The sequence below is a fragment of the Acanthochromis polyacanthus genome, chromosome 16 (assembly GCF_021347895.1).
Source record: "Acanthochromis polyacanthus isolate Apoly-LR-REF ecotype Palm Island chromosome 16, KAUST_Apoly_ChrSc, whole genome shotgun sequence".
NCBI classification, from domain to species: domain Eukaryota; kingdom Metazoa; phylum Chordata; class Actinopteri; family Pomacentridae; genus Acanthochromis; species Acanthochromis polyacanthus.
The window spans coordinates 38,497,863-38,521,540 of NC_067128.1; the positions used below are offsets into that span (position 1 = coordinate 38,497,863).

The following is a 23,678-nucleotide window of genomic DNA, read 5'->3' on the forward strand; positions in this document are numbered from 1 at the left end:
TTATCCACTAACAACCCTAAGGATGCAAACTGATCAAAATAAGCCACAAAATGAGCAAATGTTAGCTTGTCAGTGTTGTGAAAACTTCAGTCTAACATGTCAGTGTGTAGTTTGATATCTGGAGCTGAGTTGTAGCTCGTTGTCTGGACTTCTGTCTTACCTGAATGTTTCCTATCTGGCTGAGGAGGCTTCATTTTCTGTCACAGTCTTTGCTCACAATGTCTTCACAAGTTTCTCACTTGAAATCTTCACCACAACTCTCCAATATCTCAAGCTTGTGTGTTTAAACTGACTTTCTCAAGTGTTTCCATGTTTTTCTGCAGAATATAGAATGTGGTAACAGTTGTTAGTTCTTCTCTCTGACATCACAATGGACTTTTAAAAAATGCATTAACTGTCTTAGTACTTGTTCTCTGTGCAATGACAGTAAAGTTGGATCTAATCTAATCTATAAAATGATCAAAATGAGACAAAAATGGACAAAATGTTTCAGTGGTGAGAAAAAGACCCAAACAGAGTCTACTGAACGGTCCAACAATGTTATGGGACAGTTCAAATGGGACACAAAATGACCAAAATGGAACATAAAACATCCGACCAAGACAGAAAAATACCACAATGAGTCATAAAATTAGAAAAGGGACATCAAATGTGAAACAAAAAGATAAAAGTGTCCAAAATGGGACTAAAATTAAGCAAAAATGACGAAAATGAGACACAAAATGTAGAAAATGAAAAAAAACAACCTTAAAGTGATGCAAAATGACTAAAATGAGAGATAAAATGAGCAATTCAGAGTTAAAATGAGATGAAAACTGAAACAGAAATGTCCACTGAGTCACAGAATGATGAAATAGACGTGAACTGACCAAAAGAACTAACAAGATGAACAATTTTAAACAGAAATAAACTTAAAAACACACAAAATGACCAAAATGAAAATGGTCAAAATTAAGGCACAAAATGACCAAAATGGAAGAAAAAAAAATAACATGAAAAGATGCAAAATGTTTAAAACCAGACAGAAAGACGTAAACTGACCAAAAAAAACACATAATGACACAAATGAGACACAAAATGATCCAGAAATCTTCTCTTACAGTCATGAAACTGTCCACATTTATTCTATTCAACATTCTGAGGGTTTTTACAGAGAGCTTTGTTCATAGATCATTTACAGTCTGATTTATGACACTTTTTTTTCCTAAAAACAGACTGAAATGTACAAAATGATCCAAATGAGATGTTCATTTGTGTCTCATTTTAGTCATTTTTGTTGCTAATTCTGGTCATGCATTTCTTTAAATAACTAATAATACTGTGGACTCATTATTTAAACTTGAGGTAAATTCTTAGCATACTCAACTGGAAAATACTTTTACTGATTTGCTGTTGTTTGAACCTTAGTGCTGTCTTCGGGTCAAAATGAACCAGGCCACCATGTTTAATAGCATAGAACGACCCCTAAATGACCTTTTTCAACTTGAAATTTGATCACTTTTCCTCAAGTGACCCCAACATTAGAAAAAGTGAAACATTGTTTTTGTTTATATTTTCATCAAAGCTGTACACCACCAGGGTACAAAGACTGTCTTCAGGTCATTTTTTACCCGGTGTCAGATAGAAAATTGACCCCCATGGAAAGGTGACCGAGGTTACAAAACATTAAATAACTAGCATAATACATAGTGGGGTCAAGATTCTACACCCTGGCTACTTCTGGACTGTTGAGATTGTCATATTTGCAGATTTTCAAATGAATATGGACTAATCTGATATTGCTGAAGCCATGAGGGCAGTTTTCAGGTTTCAGTTCCCAGCAGGTCAGAGATCAGATTTTTTTAGTCATCCAGGAGTAACAAGAAGGACTGTAAAACAAATACTGTGTGCTGCACGTGTGACAAATACAGTTGCATTCTGTCCTCCATGTGTTAATTAGAGCTTAATATGTTGGAATATTTTTGCTTGAATCTGTTATTTTTTCTATTCTTATGATTGATGTAGGTTATGCATCTTTCTGGTGGGAGCAATGACCCAAAAAATGAGAGAGTACTAGTATCTGGTAGTTGAGTTTTGTAGTTTTATATTCCATTGTACAGGATACAGTACACTGTTGTTTCCTTTCAAAAATGCATTTCAAGTTCATTTCTGCACATTTCTGGTACTTTATTAGGCTATAGAAGTATTATTTCTTGCAAAACAAGAAATGTTTACACCTGTGCAGTACCTTTAGCAGCAATAATAGTGATAATAAACCTCTACTTATAGAAAGAAAACAGTTACAGCATGAACAATGGTATAAAAACGAATGGTGTTCACTGATTAAATACAGTCTTTCTACCCTCTGAGGAAGCAAAAACAGGCATTCACAAAGTGTGTGATGCATGACAGGTTGTTTCTTCAAGTAAAATAGATTTTTGGTTAAAAATTCCATTAAGCTGCTCTATTCTAGAGGCTCAGTGGAGGCAGGTCATTTCTGACCCTGAGGACAGGAGGAGTGTTCAGGACGTTCAGACAATACAAGGGTTCAATGTGCTGTATGACGACACAATGAGATCCTACTAACAAATCACACAGATGACCTATGTGGTGACAACAGAAGAAATAAATAGCATAAGACCTTTATCTAACCAGCAGAAACTGCAGCACAGCTTCACCTGTTTTTAACATTTCTGGTTTTGACATTTGCAGGAGTGTATCAGCTACTACTAGTAAAACCACGTGTCTGTTGCTTGAAAACATAATAATGTTGGTTATGTCTTTGATATCTGACTCAGAGTTATTCTTGCTGGGGATCTTCAATGTTACATTAATTATTAAACAACTTGTAAATGTTCATCTGTTTGAAAACATTCAAAACATTTCATGAAGCAGTCATGGAGCTGTAGACGTTTTATTACAACTTTATTTCACGTCCAGATCTCCTCTGCTGCAGTGACACACTCTGTTGTGTTCTACTGTCACAATGTCTCTGTATCTCGTTGCCTCCTTTTACTTGAAAGACAGCAGAGCTCAAGCTGAGTGGATTCCAGCAGTATGTTCACACCTGAACAGCCATGTTCTCTCAGTAGAAAGTGAAAATGTTCCAAACAGCTTCACATTATCTCCAATCAGTGCTCTGCTGATGAAGGATGTCATGATAGCAGAAATGTAGCAGTCTGTACCAATACCATATCCATCCAGACATTCAGTTTGGTTCTTCTGCCTGCTGCTCCACCACCACAGTCCAGACTCCATCTGATCTAATCATCAAGGATTGCATACATACTTCCTCACAATTGTTGTTGAAGCACAGACGAAAGCTGCTTTAAATCTAAAACATCTACTTTTAACCTGTACCAATTCTTACATGCTGTTTCAAGCTTAGTTCTTCTTTATTTTTCACAGATGTTTCAGGATCAGGACTTCTCAGCTGTGTGGATTCTCATGTGGGCTTTTAATTGATAACTATGTTTAAAGCTTTTTCCACAGGTTCCACAAGAATATGGCTTCTCACCTGTGTGACATCTCATGTGGACAGTCAAAGAGCGCCGTTGACTGAAGCTTTTTCCACAGGTTCCACAAGAATATGGCTTTCCCATTTTGTGAACTGCCATGTGCCTATTATGTGCTGATGAACTAGAAAATCTTTTTCCACAAATGTTACAAACATATGGTTTCTCACCTGTGTGACATCTCATGTGGGCAGTCAAATGGGTCCGTCGAATAAAGCCTTTTTTACAGGTTCCACAAACATACGGCTTCTCACCTGTGTGATATTTCAAGTGTTCAGTCAAAGAGCTCCGCTGACTGAAGCTTTTTCCACAGGTTTCACAAGAATATGGCTTCTCACCTGTGTGGGTTCTGTGATGTTTGATTAAATTTGATTTACGACTAAAAGCTTTTCCACAGACCTCGCATGTTGCACATTTTCTTTCCTTGTCATTATCACACTGTCTCGCTGATGTTGGAGCATTGTCTACATCATTACTGTGACTGTTGTTACTCTGATGTCTTGGTTTCTGCTCGATACATCTAGTTGATCCTGAGTCTACATCCTTGTTTCCTTCCTGATCTGGGCTCAGAGCTACACAAGAGATGTGAAACAGGAGCTGATCACTGTTTGGTTTTGGTTCACTGTGGTCACTTTCCTCATCAGCAGGAGTCACCTCAAAGGTATCAGTCTCCTGTTTCAATCCAATTAACTCTTCCTCCTGACTGGAGCAGAGTTCATCCTGTTCCACTTTAATTTGTGGTAACCCTGGGTTTGATTGGTGCAGACTGGTGCACAATTCTTCCTGTTCCATTTTAATTTGAGAAATCTCTGGGTTTGATTGGTCCTGACTGGTGCAGAGTTCCTCCTGCTGGTCTTTAATCCGTGGAGGCTCTGGGTCCTCATGATCCACCATGGAGTTTCTCTCCTGGTCATGGGGCTGATGGTCAACAACAGTCTTCTCATTCTCACAGACATAAGACTGTGGGAGCTCTGGAGGGAAAAAGAGACAAAAGATAACGGTTACTACTGTGATGATGAGAGAACACACATCTGTCACTTTGTCCAGGACTGGCTGTCTCCAACAAAATCAGCTCAACAGTTGAATGTTTGATGCAAAAAGAATATGATGGTTTATAATAGAAATCTTGGAGCCATGAAACAGCAGCAGGAATGATACAAGCATCTCCAAATGACTGAACATTTCTATGAACACGTTGTTCCACAGTGGATACAGGATCACAAAGTTCTAATGGTAAACACCACTGGGTACTTTTCTACACACCACACAGACAGGTTTGATGGGGATCCAGTAAAATCTGTCTGAATAAAGCTGCTGTCCTCTTCAGCCTTCAAACCTGTCAGGACATTTGGATTTTAATGTTATTCTTATTTTACTGCTGGTTACTGTACTGTTGATTTGACTCATCAGTGAAACCCAACATGTTAATAGTGGAATGCAGTTGAACACATGACTTCTATACTCTCTAACTCTGTATGTGCTCTTTCTTTAGATCATGAATGATCTCTATACATGGAATTATGTCTCTGGACTGAAATGATGGAATGACTGAGTCCTCTGACAGTTTTATTAATAAACTGTTTGATAACACAATGCAGTTGCTGTCAGTGTGGAGTAGTTCAGATAAACACTTCCAGTACCTCTGAACAGGAAACTTTGGTTCTTGCTTCCAGGGTCAATCAACACAACGATCACGTTTTTAAAACTCCACACAGCATCAACTAACAGACTCCATATTATGAGCCCATTCTCTCTTCCTCACAGTGTGTCTCAGTTCATCTGAACACTTCATGATGTTCTACATGCTAGAAGTGGAATTCTTCACCATCAAAACACATACACACCTACGGGCTGTAAGGGGATGTGTGGTTTCCAGATGACATCCAGCAGTCTGCGCTGACGATCGATCTCCTCCTGGTACTGGACGATGGTTTTTTCAAACTCTGAGAATATTTCTCCAGCAGCAGCAGCTAGTCTGACGCTGATCAACTCTCTCAGATACTCAACTGAACACATCGTTACTTTAACGCTCTGATATTTCTCATTCATACTATAATACAGCCGTTTTATAGCTCAGTCCACACAGCAGTGAAGCTAACTCTGCTCATGCTTCTTTGTTTACATCCGCAGGGTGTCACACTGTGAAGTTCAGGTGTTGTGCCAAGGTACTTACCCCCGATAGGAAGTGTATCCCCTGTCCACGGGAGCGCGCACGTCAAGCGCTATAAGGATGGAATTTTACGGTATAAAATGGCAAATGCTATTATGCATATTGTTGTATGGATGAGTGAGTGTTATCTTATTTCAGTTTTGTTTTGTTTGAGAGTACAAAATGTATCTATCAAAATAAACAAGTCCGTTTTTTGAAATTCTTGAAGTTGTCGAACTGTCGTCATTTATTACACTGTGCAGCGCCGTGAAGAAAAGCTCTTCCAAAGGATCTATACTCTTCACAAGTAATGCTTTATCTCTCTTCATACCATGGTCATACGCTGAGCTTTGACTGCTCTTTGGGATACTTTTTCTTCGATTAGCCTGCTACTGCAATGTACGATCATCCGGAAGTTGTGTCCACACTTTCAAAATAATAGCACGTATCCATGAAAAACGTAAGGACTCGACCTAAAAGTAAGACAACTCCAAACACAAGCTTGTAAACAATTGTATTTTTTGAGACACAGTTTGAACACTAACTTTAAAGCTCTGCCAGCACAATGGTAATAATAATAATAATAATAATAATATCACTGCTGCATTTTAGTATATTACTCGCACTATTACGACTGCATTTTTCACTGGAAATGTTATTCATAAGAAATTAAAGACAGCCTTATCAATGGTATTTCTAATTCCACGTTTTCTTTGCATATATAAACCTGGCAACCGTTTGATGTGCATTTTTACCACCCCTGAAAATGAAAAATGAAAAAAAATAATAATATTGGTGCAGTTCATTAGCTATGTTTCATTTGCTATGTTTTGTTTTTCATCAGAATATGCAGATTAACCACAGTTCAATTCAGGCTCACAGAAAAATTATTGAAGGGGATGCAGATAATTACAACCATATTTTTTAACCTGCAAAAACTGTGTCCCTCTTCCTGCTTGGCCATGTCAAACCATGAACTACCCTCAGAACCATTTTTATGGTTATTTCATGGTCATTTCTAATAAAGCCTAAAACAATGGAGAGTTTGCACAGGTAAACTCTATTTGATCCTAAGATACAAGGGGGGTACAAATTATTTCAGACCATATCTTGCCTGCAAAAATCTGTACCCCCCTTCAGAATGGTCAAATCATTAACTACAATCATAACATTTATTTTGTGGTCATTTCTGATCAAGCCTGATAATATTGGAGACTTTGAATGGACTAGCTCATTTCTATCCTAAGTTACGGGGGGGTACAAATTATTTCAGCCCATATCTGGCCTGCCTGCAAAAATCTGTATCCCCCCTTCAAACGGGTCAAATCATTAACTACCATCCTAACATTTATTTTGTGGTCATTTCTGATCAAGCCTGATAATACTGGAGACTTTGAATGGACTAGCTCATTTCTATCCTAAGTTACAGGGGGGTACAAATTATTTCAGCCCATATCTGGCCTGCCTGCAAAAATCTGTATCCCCCCTTCAAACGGGTCAAATCTTTAACTACCATCCTAACATTTATTTTGTGGTCATTTCTGATCAAGCCTGATAATACTGGAGACTTTGAATGGACTAGCTCATTTCTATCCTAAGTTACAGGGGGGTACAAATTATTTCAGCCCATATCTGGCCTGCCTGCAAAAATCTGTATCCCCCCTTCAAACGGGTCAAATCATTAACTACCATCCTAACATTTATTTTGTGGTCATTTCTGATCAAGCCTGATAATACTGGAGACTTTGAATGGACTAGCTCATTTCTATCCTAAGTTACAGGGGGGTACAAATTATTTCAGCCCATATCTGGCCTGCCTGCAAAAATCTGTATCCCCCCTTCAAACGGGTCAAATCTTTAACTACCATCCTAACATTTATTTTGTGGTCATTTCTGATCAAGCCTGATAATACTGGAGACTTTGAATGGACTAGCTCATTTCTATCCTAAGTTACGGGGGGGTACAAATTATTTCAGCCCATATCTGGCCTGCCTGCAAAAATCTGTATCCCCCCTTCAAACGGGTCAAATCATTAACTACCATCCTAACATTTATTTTGTGGTCATTTCTGATCAAGCCTGATAATACTGGAGACTTTGAATGGACTAGCTCATTTCTATCCTAAGTTACAGGGGGGTACAAATTATTTCAGCCCATATCTGGCCTGCCTGCAAAAATCTGTATCCCCCCTTCAAACGGGTCAAATCTTTAACTACCATCCTAACATTTATTTTGTGGTCATTTCTGATCAAGCCTGATAATACTGGAGACTTTGAATGGACTAGCTCATTTCTATCCTAAGTTACGGGGGGGTACAAATTATTTCAGCCCATATCTGGCCTGCCTGCAAAAATCTGTATCCCCCCTTCAAACGGGTCAAATCTTTAACTACCATCCTAACATTTATTTTGTGGTCATTTCTGATCAAGCCTGACAGTATTGGAGACTTTGACTGGACTAGCTCATTTCTATCCTAAGTTACAGGGGGGTACAAATTATTTCAGCCCATATCTGGCCTGCCTGCAAAAATCTGTATCCCCCCTTCAAACGGGTCAAATCTTTAACTACCATCCTAACATTTATTTTGTGGTCATTTCTGATCAAGCCTGATAATACTGGAGAGTGTGTACAGGTTTGCTCACTTCTTTGCATATTTTTAATGCACATTATGCACAAACCCTGAACTCTCATTTTATTGTTTTTCACAATTTTTTATTTTGTTCACTGCCTAGGATAGAAAACTCATATCATTCGGTATCTTTGTCTCTTTTTAGTGTTTTTATCTTCATCCACCTGTCGTCAGGGTTACTGTCACGCCATGTCATGCCATAGGTCACGTAATACCTTCATCATCAATCATGCAAATCAGTTAAGGTCAGAGGTTAAGCCAACAAATGTACTGTCGACAAACTCAATGCAATGGACCCCACGGATTATTTCCATATTCTGCAGTACAAAACTAAGCAGGTATATCCCCAGTCTTTCAGCAAGAGGGACAAACTACTTCTTCGCAGAAAGGCTGGCCTATACGAAGTTGAAGGTAAGACTGTCCTTACGATTTTACAAGTGTGAATGAGCCAGCATGGACTAGCAATGGCGTACGAAGAAAACGTCACCATCATTTTATCGGTCTTGTAAAGCACATAGATTTTGAAGAAGTTCCTCCTGAGTCCGTCGTTCAAATTGTCCAACTTTATTATGCAATAGAAGTGCAGGACATGGTCATTTCATTGTAATATTTAGAGAGAAATAGCCTAAACAGTGACATTAACCGTGGCACCTCTGGTGGCATCTCCAGAGGCCACTGGAAATGCCGCTGCAGCAGTGGCATCTCGCCCAAACAGTGGCATTAACCGTGGCACCGTGGCGGTGCCACAAAAAGTGTCACTGCACAGTGGCATTAACCGTGGCACGGCAGCGGTGCCACAAAAAGTGTCACTGCACAGTGGCATTAACCGTGGCACGGCAGCGGTGCCACAAAAAGTGTCACTGCCAGCTGCCAGGTTGGCCCGCTGTTCGATTGTTTACAAACATTTAGGCCCCGAAGCCACATCTACTTGCCGACCCCTGGCCTACAACGAACACCGATAGTGCGCCGATTCTCAGAATTTTCTAGTCAATTTATTTACCTCACTAAGAAAACAGTTAAAAATACCACTACATGCCAAAACTGCTATGGACCATTTGTGGCGTTTTTTACTCAGTTTTTGTTGTTTTAAATTCATCAGCACTGCTGATTATATATCTCAAAGCCTTGCTCCCTTAACACAGGCAGGATACTCTCACAGGTTTTTCCAGAAAAGCTGTAGTTCTATTAATTTTGACAGAATAAAAATGTCCAAATAATAATATTGTTATTTGGTAGACTCATTTTAATTATATATTAAATATATTGTTATTACAAACCTTTTTTCATGTACTACTTGGAAAAATAACATACCTGAACCATAAAGTTGTATCTTAATTTTATGGTTCACATATGTTATTTTTCTAAGTAGTACATGAATAAAGCTTTGTACTAACAATATATTTAATATATAATTAAAATTATTAAAATGGTACCAAGTAACATTATCTATGTTTTATTATAACCTATATTTTATTGTTTTATTTGGATTATTCATAAATATGCTATGTATGTATCTATCCATCTATATATAAATTTATATATGTATAAATATATATATACAGTGCCTTGTGAAAGTATTCGGCCCCCTTGAACTTTTCAACCTTTCGCCACATTTCAGGCTTCAAACATAAAGATATAAAATTTTAATTTTTTGTCAAGAATCAACAACAAGTGGGACACAATCGTGAAGTGGAATGAAATTTATTGGATATTTTAAACTTTTCTAACAAATAAAAACCTGAAAAGTGGGGCGTGCAATATTATTCGGCCCCCTTGCATTAATACTTTGTAGCGCCACCTTCTCTGATCAGTCTTCTCCTTGTTCCAGGTGAAAGTTTAGAGGGACGGCCGGGTCTTGGTAGATTTGCAGTGGTCTGATACTCCTTCCATTTCAATATGATTGCTTGCACAGTGCTCCTTGAGATGTTTAAAGCTTGGGAAATCTTTCTGTATCCAAATCTGGCTCTAAACTTCTCCACAACAGTATCTCGGACCTGCCTGGTGTGTTCCTTGGGCTTCATGATGCTCTCTGCACTTTAAACAGAACCCTGAGGCTATCACAGAGCAGGTGCATTTATACGGAGACTGGATTACACACAGGTGGATTCTATTAATCATCATCAGTCATTTAGGACAACATTGGATCATTCAGAGATCCTCACTGAACTTCTGGAGTGAGTTTGCTGCACTGAAAGTAAAGGGGCCGAATAATATTGCACACCCCACTTTTCAGGTTTTTATTTGTTAAAAAAGTATAAAATATCCAATAAATTTCGTTCCACTTCACGATTGTGCCCCAATTGTTGTTGATTCTTGACAAAAAATTTAAATTTTATATCTTTATGTTTGAAGCCTGAAATGTGGCAAAAGGTTGAAAAGTTCAAGGGGGCCAAATACTTTCACAAGGCACTGTATATATATATATATATATATATATATATATGTATATATATATATGTATGCGTGTATATATATATATATATATATATATATATTTATGAAAAATTTTGCCTATAAATTAACATTTAATCCTAATCTAAGATAAGGATTGATTGATTGATTGATTGATTGATTGATTGATTGATTGATTGATTGATGCTTCTGTTTAGAAGACAAACTGTACTACTGGCGTCACAAGGGCACTGCTAAAGCTCGCAGGACAAAAGTTGTCTCAGGGGCAGAGGAGGCAAACAACATCTTTGACAATTTCCATGCCAGCCCGACTGGGGCCCACTGCGGCCAAACTAAAACTAGGGATGCCATATCCATGAGGTTTTACTGGCCAGGGATGTCAGTGGACATAAATAAGTGGGTAAGTTAAAAAAATAAAAATGATGTATTATTCAAGTGTGAAAAATTAAAGGACAAGATCAACCCTTTTTTCACGACAGTGCATGTGCTTTTTAATAAACTGTCATATCAACATCATTTTTAATCATCAGGTTTCCCAGTGTTCTGCCTGCCAGGCAAGTGGTATCTCCATTAAGAAGCCAGCTGAATACACACCAATAAAGGTTTGTTATCCAAGTTATTGTTATGATTCACCTTGTTTTGAGTTATTCAATTATTTTATATTGTGTTCCATGTTTAGACTTCTTGTGTTGCCTTTATGCTGCTTTGACTCTGTTCCTGCTTTTTTGTGAAATTAACCATTTTGTGTTCATGCTATGTGTTTCCTGTTTTATTTTGAAACCCCTGCGTTTCTTGTGTTTTCCTGCCCTCCCTTCTGTGTGCCTCTGATGATGATTCCCTCCGCCTGTGTGATTGTCTCACCTGTGCTTGATGTTTCCCCAATGTCTTTAGTTCCCTGTGTTCTCTGTTGTCTTTGTTGGGTCATTAGTTTTCCTTGTCGCTATGTCTCCAGTGTTCTCTCCACCGTTCTCTTGTGAGTTTGTACTTTGGTTTGAGCTTCTCAGTGACTACTTTGATTTGTTACTTTGTAAAAGATTTTGTTTTGTATTTTGAACTCTTTTGGATCCTTTTTTGTTAGTTTAAAGTAAAGCCTTTTGTGTTTAATCTGTTCTTGGGTTCTCCACCTTGTTTTTTGTTAGTTTTTGGGTTGCAAACCTTGACAGTGATTGTATTTTGACAAGTTTTACATAAAACTAAGCCACAGAAAATTAAGTGTTTGGAGGGACTGGCAGTTTGTTGAAAAGTTTTATGTTAATACATTTATCTATTTTGCATTTGAAAAAAGACAGTGCGGGACATGGAAAGTAAGCAGATACTAGGAGAACACAATTTTAATGGGAACTTTTCTTTTTACTGTATTTTAGGTTACTGAACCATTTGAATTGATGGGGATGGACCTCATTGGTAAATTGACACAAACAGAGAGTGGGCATCAATACATTTGTGTAATGATCGATTATTTCACAAAATGGCCCCAGGCTTATCCTTTGAAGTCAAAGGCAGCAAGTGAGGTGTCGCAGTGCATCATCAAATTTGTGCACCAGTTCGAGTCTCCGAAAAGAATTCTGACTGACCAAGGGAAAGAATTTGTCAATGCCGTGAGTAGTATATAACAAATTGCCAACATTAATGCTGCATGTTACTTTTTTAAGCAACTGTTACACTATTATGGTTCACTTTACAGAATATGGCATTATTTTGTTTTTTGTTTCTTATATCTTCCTATTTTAGGGAAGTTATGAACATGCAAAAAAAAAAAAAAAGAATATTGTCCTTATTTTTCTCTGTTTTTCTTTAGATCAATTCAAGAGTATGTGAATTACTTGGAATAAAGCGAAGCCTATGTTCACCTTACCACCCCCAGACAAATGGTTTGGTTGAAAAGATGAATGGGACAGTTCAGAGGTGAATGCTTTTTTTACTAGACCACTTAACTTGCCACCTTGCGAGCCTGTTGACAGCTGCATACTATGAAACTTTAATTTGCTTTACAGCACCTGTTGTGCTATGTCTCAACTATATCCCTGTATTTAGAGATGGAATAAAAGACTCAACCCACATTAATTTGGAAAGGTTTAACTAATAAACACATAATATTCAATGAAAGAGTGTAACTTTTGATTTAAAAAAAAAACCCCATCAAACTAAAAGTTTATTAACTTAAAAAATGTTGTACTTGAAAATGTGTTAATTTTTACTTCTTACATGGTGCTCCACTGAGCTTTTATATGGAGAAATATAACTCCTATCAGATATAGTTGTTGTTGTTGTCATTATTATGATGACAGTATTTTAAATGTCTCATTGTTGTTCAGAGCCCTCAGCAAACTGGTGGGGGAGAGACCGGACAAATGGGATGAGTTCCTTGATGCGGTCATGTTTGGTCTTCGAACGAAGAAACAGATGACAACAAAATACTCCCCCTACTATTTGATGTTTGGTCGAGAAGCGCGGTATCCTTCTCAGATTCCAGAACACTACATGGTATGTTTATGGTCACAACTTCCATCAATGACATTTACTAAGGGAAGGTACTATTAAGAGAGATGGAAAACTCCCTTTGATTTTAAAACCCTGACCCTATTTATTAGTTTTCAGCTCAAAAGTTGCATACTCGTACTCGTACTAAAAATGGATATATCTCTGAAACCACAAGCTCTATTTGAATAGTTTTGGTGTCATAGTAAAGGGAACACTTTTGAGATTTGTTGAGAGTTGCTTATACGAGCATATGTGATACTGGTGAAGAGTAAATGAAAATGGCACACATTCATATTAAATAAAATTTAGGTTTGCCTGGAAAAAAAAATAAATAAATATAATAAAATAAATATCCCTTTAAAAATGATGGAGCTGAAGCTCTAAACCTTCATCAGACCATAAAACAGCATAAAAACATTATCTCTGCAAAGACTGACTTTAATATTATAAAATAGAACAAAATTTGAGAAACTTTAGTAAAAATGGCTTATATAGTCCTGTAGCCCAGGTTCTGCTGTTTAATTTGATATACAACATCACTATGTTCCTTTGTAATTAGAGCATTATATTACTATGTGTTTGCCAGCTGACTCTCAATGTCCCCCAGTTGGGGGATCCTGGGGTTCTAAGAATTAACTATGACGGAAAGCAATCTCTTTTAACTCAAAGGTTGATGCCACTGTGGAAGCTGTGGTGGGCCAGGAAGATCTGTCACAGGACATCAACCACCAGCAGGAGCTAATGGAGGCTGTAAGGGGCAATCTTGCCAAAGGCCATGCAAAAGTAAAAGGCAAAACAAGCCACGTTTCACCAGACTTCAAAGTTGGGGATAAAGTCTATAGGGAAAACATTCGGAGCCAACAGCGAAAAGGAGGAAAGTTGGAAGCCAACTTTTTAGGTCCCTTTACAATTTTGGCTATCCAGGGCAAAAGTGTGGACCTGAAGGATGAAAAAGGGTCCATTTTCAGAAAGATAAATGTGGATCAGCTAAAGTTAACTGTCGAAGATGCCCCCAGAGTGCCCCACTGGGGTACAAAAATAAAATCCTCAGCCCCAGCTGCAGCATCCTCATCCCCATCCTCAGCAACAGCTGCCCCATCCTCTGCAACAGCTGCCCCATCCTCTGCAACAGCTGCCCCATCCTCTGCAACAGCTGCCCCATCCTCTGCAACAGCTGCCCCATCCTCAGCAACAGCTGCCCCATCCTCAGCAACAGCTGCCCCATCCTCAGCAACAGCTGCCCCATCCTCAGCAACAGCTGCCCCATCCTCTGCAACAGCTGCCCCATCCTCTGCAACAGCTGCCCCATCCTCTGCAACAGCTGCCCCATCCTCTGCAACAGCTGCCCCATCCTCTGCAACAGCTGCCCCATCCTCTGCAACAGCTGCCCCATCCTCTGCAACAGCTGCCCATCCTCTGCAACAGCTGCACCATCCTCTGCAACAGCTGCACCATCCTCTGCAACAGCTGCACCATCCTCTGCAACAGCTGCACCATCCTCTGCAACAGCTGCACCATCCTCTGCACCATCCTCTGCACCATCCTCTGCACCATCCTCTGCACCATCCTCAGCAACAGCTGCACCATCCTCTGCACCATCCTCAGCAACAGCTGCACCATCCTCTGCAGCATCCTCAGCCCCAGCTGCAGCATCCTCAGCCCCAGCTGCACCATCCTCAGCCCCAGCTGCACCATCCTCATCCACATCCTCAGCAACAGCTGCAGCATCATCAGCCCCAGCTGCACCATCCTCATCCACATCCTCAGCAACAGCTGCAGCATCATCAGCCCCAGCTGCACCATCCTCAGCCCCAGAATACACTGGATTTCCAGAATATACTGAGGCTGTTGCAAAGAAATGTAAGATTTCTTTCAAATATTAATCAACACACTTGGACTTTAAATGATTTCTCTGAAAACAACAATTTGTGTAATATTCAATGTTTATATTTTGGGCTATGTTGACCCTTAATCTTGTTATTACTCACTTTCTTTTGGGCAGATGTACAGGATGCCTTGGCAGGACAGGATTTTCATGTGGTTCTGTCTAAGATTGGAGCCTACAAGCTGTTCTACTGTGACATACAGCGAGTTGTTGCAGACATGGAGTTGGAAAGTGAGGTAAAATAATCTTGAATTTTTTTTTAGCAAATATAAAATTTAACTTTTTATGTCAGCTATAAAGATGTACATTTCATTGCAATCAGTTTAATTAGCTTTTTCTTTTTGCATTTTTTCCCAGTCAATAAATGCATACCTTTCAGTCCTTGTGAGAGATCACAATCTAAAGAACACCCAGAAGGCAGCATTAATCGATTCTTTTGCAATGACAGCAATTTGGAATCGTAGGTCCCAAAGACTTAAGGTTTGTATAACTCAAACTCTACATGAAATTGCTGTAAATGATTGGACCATTCAAAACAGTTCCCTGAAAATCTAATTCCCTCAAACATATTCAATTTTAGATTAAACCCCTGGACTACGACATAATTGTGGGAGTTATCAACGAGCATCACCACTGGACTCTTGCGGTAAAATCTATAATTTACTATCAAACCATAAAACAAATGAACAAATAGATACAAATGCACATATTTCATACATAATTATACACTTGATTAAGTAAACGAAAACATATTCTTTTTCATTGTAATAATTTTTAGGTAATCTACCCACATGAAAAAAAATCCCTGTTCCTTGATCCAATGGGGGAGTCGAAGCAAGGCATCCAAAGATGTTTGGAAACAACAAGGTAATGAATGCTTGTTAACATTTCAGCTTGAAAGTAAGCATGAATAGATGATTATTCAAAAGTAATTGAAAAAATCTATGCTGTAAAAACTGATAACACCAAACTGCTATCCTAACTTAAAATATTTCCATGTTATTATTATTAATCTTATCTTTATTTAGAGCCTTCATGCGGAAGAAGGGCTGCCAAGTCTCAAGGTGGAAGTGTGATACTGTCCCACATCCAAACCAGCCAGACGTTACCTCATGTGGAGTCTTTGTTTTGAAAGTATGTTTTTTGGTGTATTTGAAACTGTGCCCTTGTCTATTCATTACTGTGTTGTAATATTAAAGAATGTCAACCAAGATATAATTTTAAGTGTTAATTTACACTTTAACACCAAAAGTTATTTACTGACACTAGATTTATGGCTCTGATTTATGCTGTGCATGAATGAACTTTTAAACCTAAGCTTACAGCTCTAGAAATTTGTCTTTTCAGTTTGCAGAAAAACTGTTGGAAAAACAAACTGTAGATTTCCCATCGACAAAACAAGACATCAACACACACAGGATGAAAATTGCAGTCACACTCCTCCTTGAGACTGGTAAATAATATATAAAATAGTAAATTGTTATCCAATGAATTTTCCTTTTAAGAAATAAACATTCTCAAACAACTCTGTGATTACACTACAAGTATGGAAATCTGAATAAATAGACAATGGTGACCAAAAAATACTATTTTCTTTGTTTTAGATGACCTGACAGACATATGCTTTTCCTGTGGGGAAGAAGAGCGAGAGACAGAAATCAACTGGGTGAGAGAATGTGTCATCAAATAAAAATTGCAATTTATTGTAGAAAAGAAGGACAACCTATTTCATGCATGCAAATTTTTTCCAGATTCAGTGTGAGGCCTGTTTGAGGTGGTTCCATCATGTCTGCGTCGAAGGTCCACCAATAGACCAAGTCTTCCTGTGTGTTGCGTGTGTGTGATAATTAACAGTGCCTCATGTATATAGTTCAGGAAATGTGTTCTGTTGCTTTTAAGTTATGTTCATGTACAGTGAGAGTGTTGTTTTCATTGAAGTTTTTTTTTTTTTCACTTAATTTATTTCAACTTTTAGTTTGTAAAGAAAATGTATGTAACTTCACAACCCACCCCAAGTAGAAAATGTTCATTGTTCATTGTCCTTTCTACAGAATAAATATTTGATCCTTTTCAGGTGGCTATACAATACCTTAGCCAAAATTAAACACAATGTGCCTACTGGTCTTGGTATTTTTCTTTTTGTAAGTCTTTCTCTTGTTATTCTGAGAAAAATGTTTGGTCTCCAGTATTATCAGGCTTGATCAGAAATGACCACAAAATAAATGTTAGGATGGTAGTTAAAGATTTGACCCGTTTGAAGGGGGGATACAGATTTTTGCAGGCAGGCCAGATATGGGCTGAAATAATTTGTACCCCCCCGTAACTTAGGATAGAAATGAGCTAGTCCATTCAAAGTCTCCAGTATTGTCAGGCTTGATCAGAAATGACCACAAAATAAATGTTAGGATGGTAGTTAAAGATTTGACCCGTTTGAAGGGGGGATACAGATTTTTGCAGGCAGGCCAGATATGGGCTGAAATAATTTGTACCCCCCCGTAACTTAGGATAGAAATGAGCTAGTCCATTCAAAGTCTCCAGTATTATCAGGCTTGATCAGAAATGACCACAAAATAAATGTTAGGATGGTAGTTAAAGATTTGACCCGTTTGAAGGGGGATACAGATTTTTGCAGGCAGGCCAGATATGGGCTGAAATAATTTGTACCCCCCTGTAACTTAGGATAGAAATGAGCTAGTCCATTCAAAGTCTCCAGTATTATCAGGCTTGATCAGAAATGACCACAAAATAAATGTTAGGATGGTAGTTAATGATTTGACCCGTTTGAAGGGGGGATACAGATTTTTGCAGGCAGGCCAGATATGGGCTGAAATAATTTGTACCCCCCTGTAACTTAGGATAGAAATGAGCTAGTCCAGTCAAAGTCTCCAGTATTATCAGGCTTGATCAGAAATGACCACAAAATAAATGTTAGGATGGTAGTTAAAGATTTGACCCGTTTGAAGGGGGATACAGATTTTTGCAGGCAGGCCAGATATGGGCTGAAATAATTTGTACCCCCCTGTAACTTAGGATAGAAATGAGCTAGTCCATTCAAAGTCTCCAGTATTATCAGGCTTGATCAGAAATGACCACAAAATAAATGTTAGGATGGTAGTTAATGATTTGACCCGTTTGAAGGGGGGATACAGATTTTTGCAGGCAGGCCAGATATGGGCTGAAATAATTTGTACCCCCCGTAACTTAGGATAGAAATGAGCTAGTCCATTCAAAGTCTCCAGTATTATCAGGCTTGATCAGAAATGACCACAAAATAAATGTTAGGATGGTAGTTAAAGATTTGACCCGTTTGAAGGGGGGATACAGATTTTTGCAGGCAGGCCAGATATGGGCTGAAATAATTTGTACCCCCCTGTAACTTAGGATAGAAATGAGCTAGTCCATTCAAAGTCTCCAGTATTATCAGGCTTGATCAGAAATGACCACAAAATAAATGTTAGGATGGTAGTTAATGATTTGACCCGTTTGAAGGGGGGATACAGATTTTTGCAGGCAGGCCAGATATGGGCTGAAATAATTTGTACCCCCCCGTAACTTAGGATAGAAATGAGCTAGTCCATTCAAAGTCTCCAGTATTATCAGGCTTGATCAGAAATGACCACAAAATAAATGTTAGGATGGTAGTTAAAGATTTGACCCGTTTGAAGGGGGGATACAGATTTTTGCAGGCAGGCCAGATATGGGCTGAAATAATTTGTACCCCCCTGTAACTTAGGATAGAAATGAGCTAGTCCATTCAAAGTCTCCAGTATTATCAGGCTTGATCAGAAATGACCACAAAATAAATGTTAGGATGGTAGTTAATGATTTGACCCGTTTGAAGGGGGGATACAGATTTTTGCAGGCAGGCCAGATATGGGCTGAAATAATTTGTACCCCCCCGTAACTTAGGATAGAAATGAGCTAGTCCATTCAAAGTCTCCAGTATTATCAGGCTTGATCAGAAATGACCACAAAATAAATGTTAGGATGGTAGTTAAAGATTTGACCCGTTTGAAGGGGGGATACAGATTTTTGCAGGCAGGCCAGATATGGGCTGAAATAATTTGTACCCCCCTGTAACTTAGGATAGAAATGAGCTAGTCCATTCAAAGTCTCCAGTATTATCAGGCTTGATCAGAAATGACCACAAAATAAATGTTAGGATGGTAGTTAATGATTTGACCCGTTTGAAGGGGGGATACAGATTTTTGCAGGCAGGCCAGATATGGGCTGAAATAATTTGTACCCCCCCGTAACTTAGGATAGAAATGAGCTAGTCCATTCAAAGTCTCCAATATTATCAGGCTTGATCAGAAATGACCACAAAATAAATGTTATGATTGTAGTTAATGATTTGACCATTCTGAAGGGGGGTACAGATTTTTGCAGGCAAGATATGGTCTGAAATAATTTGTACCCCCCTTGTATCTTAGGATCAAATAGAGTTTACCTGTGCAAACTCTCCATTGTTTTAGGCTTTATTAGAAATGACCATGAAATAACCATAAAAATGGTTCTGAGGGTAGTTCATGGTTTGACATGGCCAAGCAGGAAGAGGGACACAGTTTTTGCAGGTTAAAAAATATGGTTGTAATTATCTGCATCCCCTTCAATAATTTTTCTGTGAGCCTGAATTGAACTGTGGTTAATCTGCATATTCTGATGAAAAACAAAACATAGCAAATGAAACATAGCTAATGAACTGCACCAATATTATTATTTTTTTTTCATTTTTCATTTTCAGGGGTGGTAAAAATGCACATCAAACGGTTGCCAGGTTTATATATGCAAAGAAAACGTGGAATTAGAAATACCATTGATAAGGCTGTCTTTAATTTCTTATGAATAACATTTCCAGTGAAAAATGCAGTCGTAATAGTGCGAGTAATATACTAAAATGCAGCAGTGATATTATTATTATTATTATTATTATTACCATTGTGCTGGCAGAGCTTTAAAGTTAGTGTTCAAACTGTGTCTCAAAAAATACAATTGTTTACAAGCTTGTGTTTGGAGTTGTCTTACTTTTAGGTCGAGTCCTTACGTTTTTCATGGATACGTGCTATTATTTTGAAAGTGTGGACACAACTTCCGGATGATCGTACATTGCAGTAGCAGGCTAATCGAAGAAAAAGTATCCCAAAGAGCAGTCAAAGCTCAGCGTATGACCATGGTATGAAGAGAGATAAAGCATTACTTGTGAAGAGTATAGATCCTTTGGAAGAGCTTTTCTTCACGGCGCTGCACAGTGTAATAAATGACGACAGTTCGACAACTTCAAGAATTTCAAAAAACGGACTTGTTTATTTTGATAGATACATTTTGTACTCTCAAACAAAACAAAACTGAAATAAGATAACACTCACTCATCCATACAACAATATGCATAATAGCATTTGCCATTTTATACCGTAAAATTCCATCCTTATAGCGCTTGACGTGCGCGCTCCCGTGGACAGGGGATACACTTCCTATCGGGGGTAAGTACCTTGGCACAACACCGGCAGAAACACTGAGTTACTTTCTTCTTCCTCATTGAATTAGGCAGACTAGACGCATCACTGGCGTATTGCTGCCACCTACTGGATGTTACTCATAGTCCTGAGAGAATCCTCCATATTTTCTTATGCAGTCCTGTGGTCATGAGAAAGTTCAGAAGTTTCTTCATATTTGTCCACTCCTCCATGTTAAGTAGAAAGCAAAGATTAAAAACAGTTCTTCCAACTGCTCCTTGTCTCTAATATTTCTTCTGTTGACATGAGTAGAGCTTACACTTAAGAAGAACATTTCTCACAGTTTCTAGTTCACCTCACTCACAGTTCCTATCTCTGTGCTTCCCAATCAAAGCCAGTCCACTTTTCAGACTGCAGTGTCTGAGTCTTAGCCAGGTTAGAACAATTGAGTCTCTTCTTGCACCACTGAAGTGCCTTCTTACTTTTCCCATTTTACCTTGAAGAGCAAAATCAGTCCCCCTCTTCTTTTGTTTCTTAAAAAGTCAAAGCATTTCTTCCTCAGACTGACTTTAAAAGCACGTGTTTGGAGAGATTGATAGAGCTGGAATGAAAATGTCTTTGGGGAAATCAGCGGCTCCAGATGGACTTACAACCAACTTTGATCCGTTTTTCTGGGCTGATATTAGAGAATGACTGTTTGAAGCATTCAAAGAAGCTTTCAATCAGGGAGTCACACTCATTTTAGTTCAGGTTCCACATTTAGCCCAGTTTGATCTCAAGTGGGCCGGACCGCTTTTTACTACAGGATCAAAACCACAAAAGTCAGATTAAAAAAGACAAAAAATGAGACAAAAAACAGACAAAATATTGTGAAAATGAGACAGAAAAGGACAAAAGAACAATCTAGTATTTGACTTTGTGATCATGGTCTAGAAATGATTTTAAATTGATACTTTGACTGATTTACAATCTGCAGTTCATGTCTTCTCTGGAATTTGGACACTTTGATGATGATTGATGGATTGTGCTCATTTGGTAGAGGATGCTGCTTTTACACTCTTTCTACATTCATTGAAAGCTTCTGACAAGCTTCAACACCACTTTATTTGACATTCACTGCATTATTTTGGATTGAAAATTCATTCATATGCTCTCAATGTTGTCCAGCAGAATTCCTTCAATGTGGAACTACTAGAAGATGAGATGTTAACAGGAGCAAACACCAAGGAGACCCATCAGTCCTCTGCTGTTTATTATTAGCTCTGGATATCAACCCTCCTGTTGGCTTCATTTACGGCACCAAAAAACAGGAAAAAAATCCAGAAATTCAGCAAAAAAATTCACTAAATTTATGAAAATGTGCAAAAACCTTCAGGAAGAAAATTCCAATAATTCCTTCAAAGTTTTATTTAAAAAACAAAACAAAATCCCCCTAATTTGGCAAAAAAAAAATTCTTGTAAATATTTTCAAAAAATTAGTAAAAATCTTCCAAAAATCCTAAAAATATTTAAAGTGATTCTATATTTATCAGTAAAACTTCTGATATTTTCTTTCAGAACATTCACATAAAAATCAACCAAAATCCAGAGAATTTACTGGATTTTGGTTGATTTTTATGTGAATGTTCTTTAGAAACATTTCTTCTTTTTCCACCAAAAAATGTTCAAAATTTCCCAAAAATGTTAAAATGTGGACATCAGAAGTTTCACTGTGAAAATATTTATTATTTTCCACATTTTCAAACTTTAAAATGACACGAGGGTTAAAATAATGAAACTCTAAAAGCATTTAATAATGACACAGTCAGCAGATGATCCAACATTATTTTAAAGCTGTGTGTATTTTCCAGAAGCCTCAGGGTTTGATTGAAACTAAATGTGAGATCTGATCCATTCACCAGAAAACACAAACTTTACTTCAGAATATTCCAGTAAAAATGAGCTGAAACATTTGGAGAAACTATCAGTAAAATATGATCAACAGGGAAACTTCTAACATTCTGATTGTTGGAAATCAAATCTAACATCCTTGAAGATCTGCTTCCAAAGGAATCTTTCGTATTTGGTAGAATATTGAGGACAGAAATGGAAGGATTTCAGGATGAATTTATCCAGCAGATTCTTGATGTGTTTCACATGGATGGATGAAGAAAATCCAGCAGATTGACTGTGATGTGATTTGATGCTAAAAGGTGATGTGGTAAAATGAGTAGAGGAGGGGCTTTGAATGTCACTGATTTACAAACAATGAATGGTTCCATGAAATGACTTTAGAAAACAGGAACATTATCTGTGCTTTACCTTAGCGCCTCATCTTTGTCTCATTCTCTTTAACATGTGATTTCCATCCTTTAAATGATCACATTTCCACATGCAGCTGTTCTTCTACTGGAAAATGCTTTAAAGCAGAACTTCAGTCCACACAAAGCTACAATGTGGAAGAACAGGAGGATTTGTACAGGAGGAAATGTGTCTTTGTGAAGGATTGGATGGAGAAAGGAACACATTGAATGGGTGAAGATGTTCTAGTGATTTTCAAACTAAACTGACTTCAGATTGCTGCTAGAAACAACATTCTCTGCTAATCAAAGCTGTTCCAGTGATCAAAGGAATGTTCCAGAATTCGTCTGAACTCCTCATTCTAACACGCTGTTTATTGACAGATCAACATTTTTACACGTTAAATGTTAGAACAACATTGTGAGATGATCAGGAACTAAAGAATGTTTTCCTCTTCCTGCTCAAAGAAAAGTTGGATCTCCAACATTTCCACAGACTGACTCTATCAAAGTCACAAGCAGATATTTGTCTTTTCCTTTCTGAGCTGAAATGAAAGAAGTTCATTTCTAAACTCTTTCTGATGTTTCTCCATGTAGAGAATGTTCCAGAAGGAGATTTCATGTGGAGAAGAACACATGCACATTGATGGAGAAGATGTGAAACTCCAGAACATCTGTTCTCCTCCTGAACTATTGTGAGGAGCTTTAGGGACACAATCATGAATGGTTGCTAACAAACAACGTTCAACTTGTCTGTGAATACAATTCTATCAAGTTTGCTCTCTTTATGCACAACAAACATCTGGAATTTATGTGGAATCATAGAATGAGAACTGGTGAATTTTAGACACACAAATGTAGATTTTTTAAGGCTGCTCTGAGTTTTAGACTTTTC

At 38.0% G+C, this 23,678-nt stretch overlaps 1 protein-coding gene and 2 long non-coding RNA genes across 3 annotated transcripts; 2 read left to right on the top strand and 1 right to left on the bottom strand.

Moving 5' to 3' along the window:
- Positions 1–2,060: 2,060 nt before the first annotated feature.
- LOC127530330 (zinc finger protein 239-like) lies at positions 2,061–6,044 on the bottom strand. Its single transcript, XM_051936964.1, has 2 exons — positions 5,339–6,044; positions 2,061–4,465 (listed from the first exon to the last, which is right to left on the bottom strand). The coding sequence occupies exons 1-2, from the start codon at positions 5,541–5,543 to the stop codon at positions 3,399–3,401; spliced, it is 1,272 nt and encodes a 423-aa protein (XP_051792924.1). The 5' UTR covers positions 5,544–6,044; the 3' UTR covers positions 2,061–3,398.
- Positions 6,045–12,066: 6,022 nt separating this feature from the next.
- Positions 12,067–14,205, top strand: LOC127530366 (uncharacterized). The gene is made up of 4 exons (XR_007936978.1): positions 12,067–12,283; positions 12,484–12,590; positions 13,001–13,169; positions 13,836–14,205. It is a non-coding gene; the product is annotated as an uncharacterized LOC127530366 (long non-coding RNA).
- Positions 14,206–15,406: 1,201 nt separating this feature from the next.
- LOC127530360 (uncharacterized) lies at positions 15,407–17,647 on the top strand. The gene is made up of 7 exons (XR_007936972.1): positions 15,407–15,531; positions 15,632–15,697; positions 15,830–15,918; positions 16,080–16,185; positions 16,399–16,504; positions 16,656–16,717; positions 16,803–17,647. It is a non-coding gene; the product is annotated as an uncharacterized LOC127530360 (long non-coding RNA).
- Positions 17,648–23,678: the final 6,031 nt, after the last annotated feature.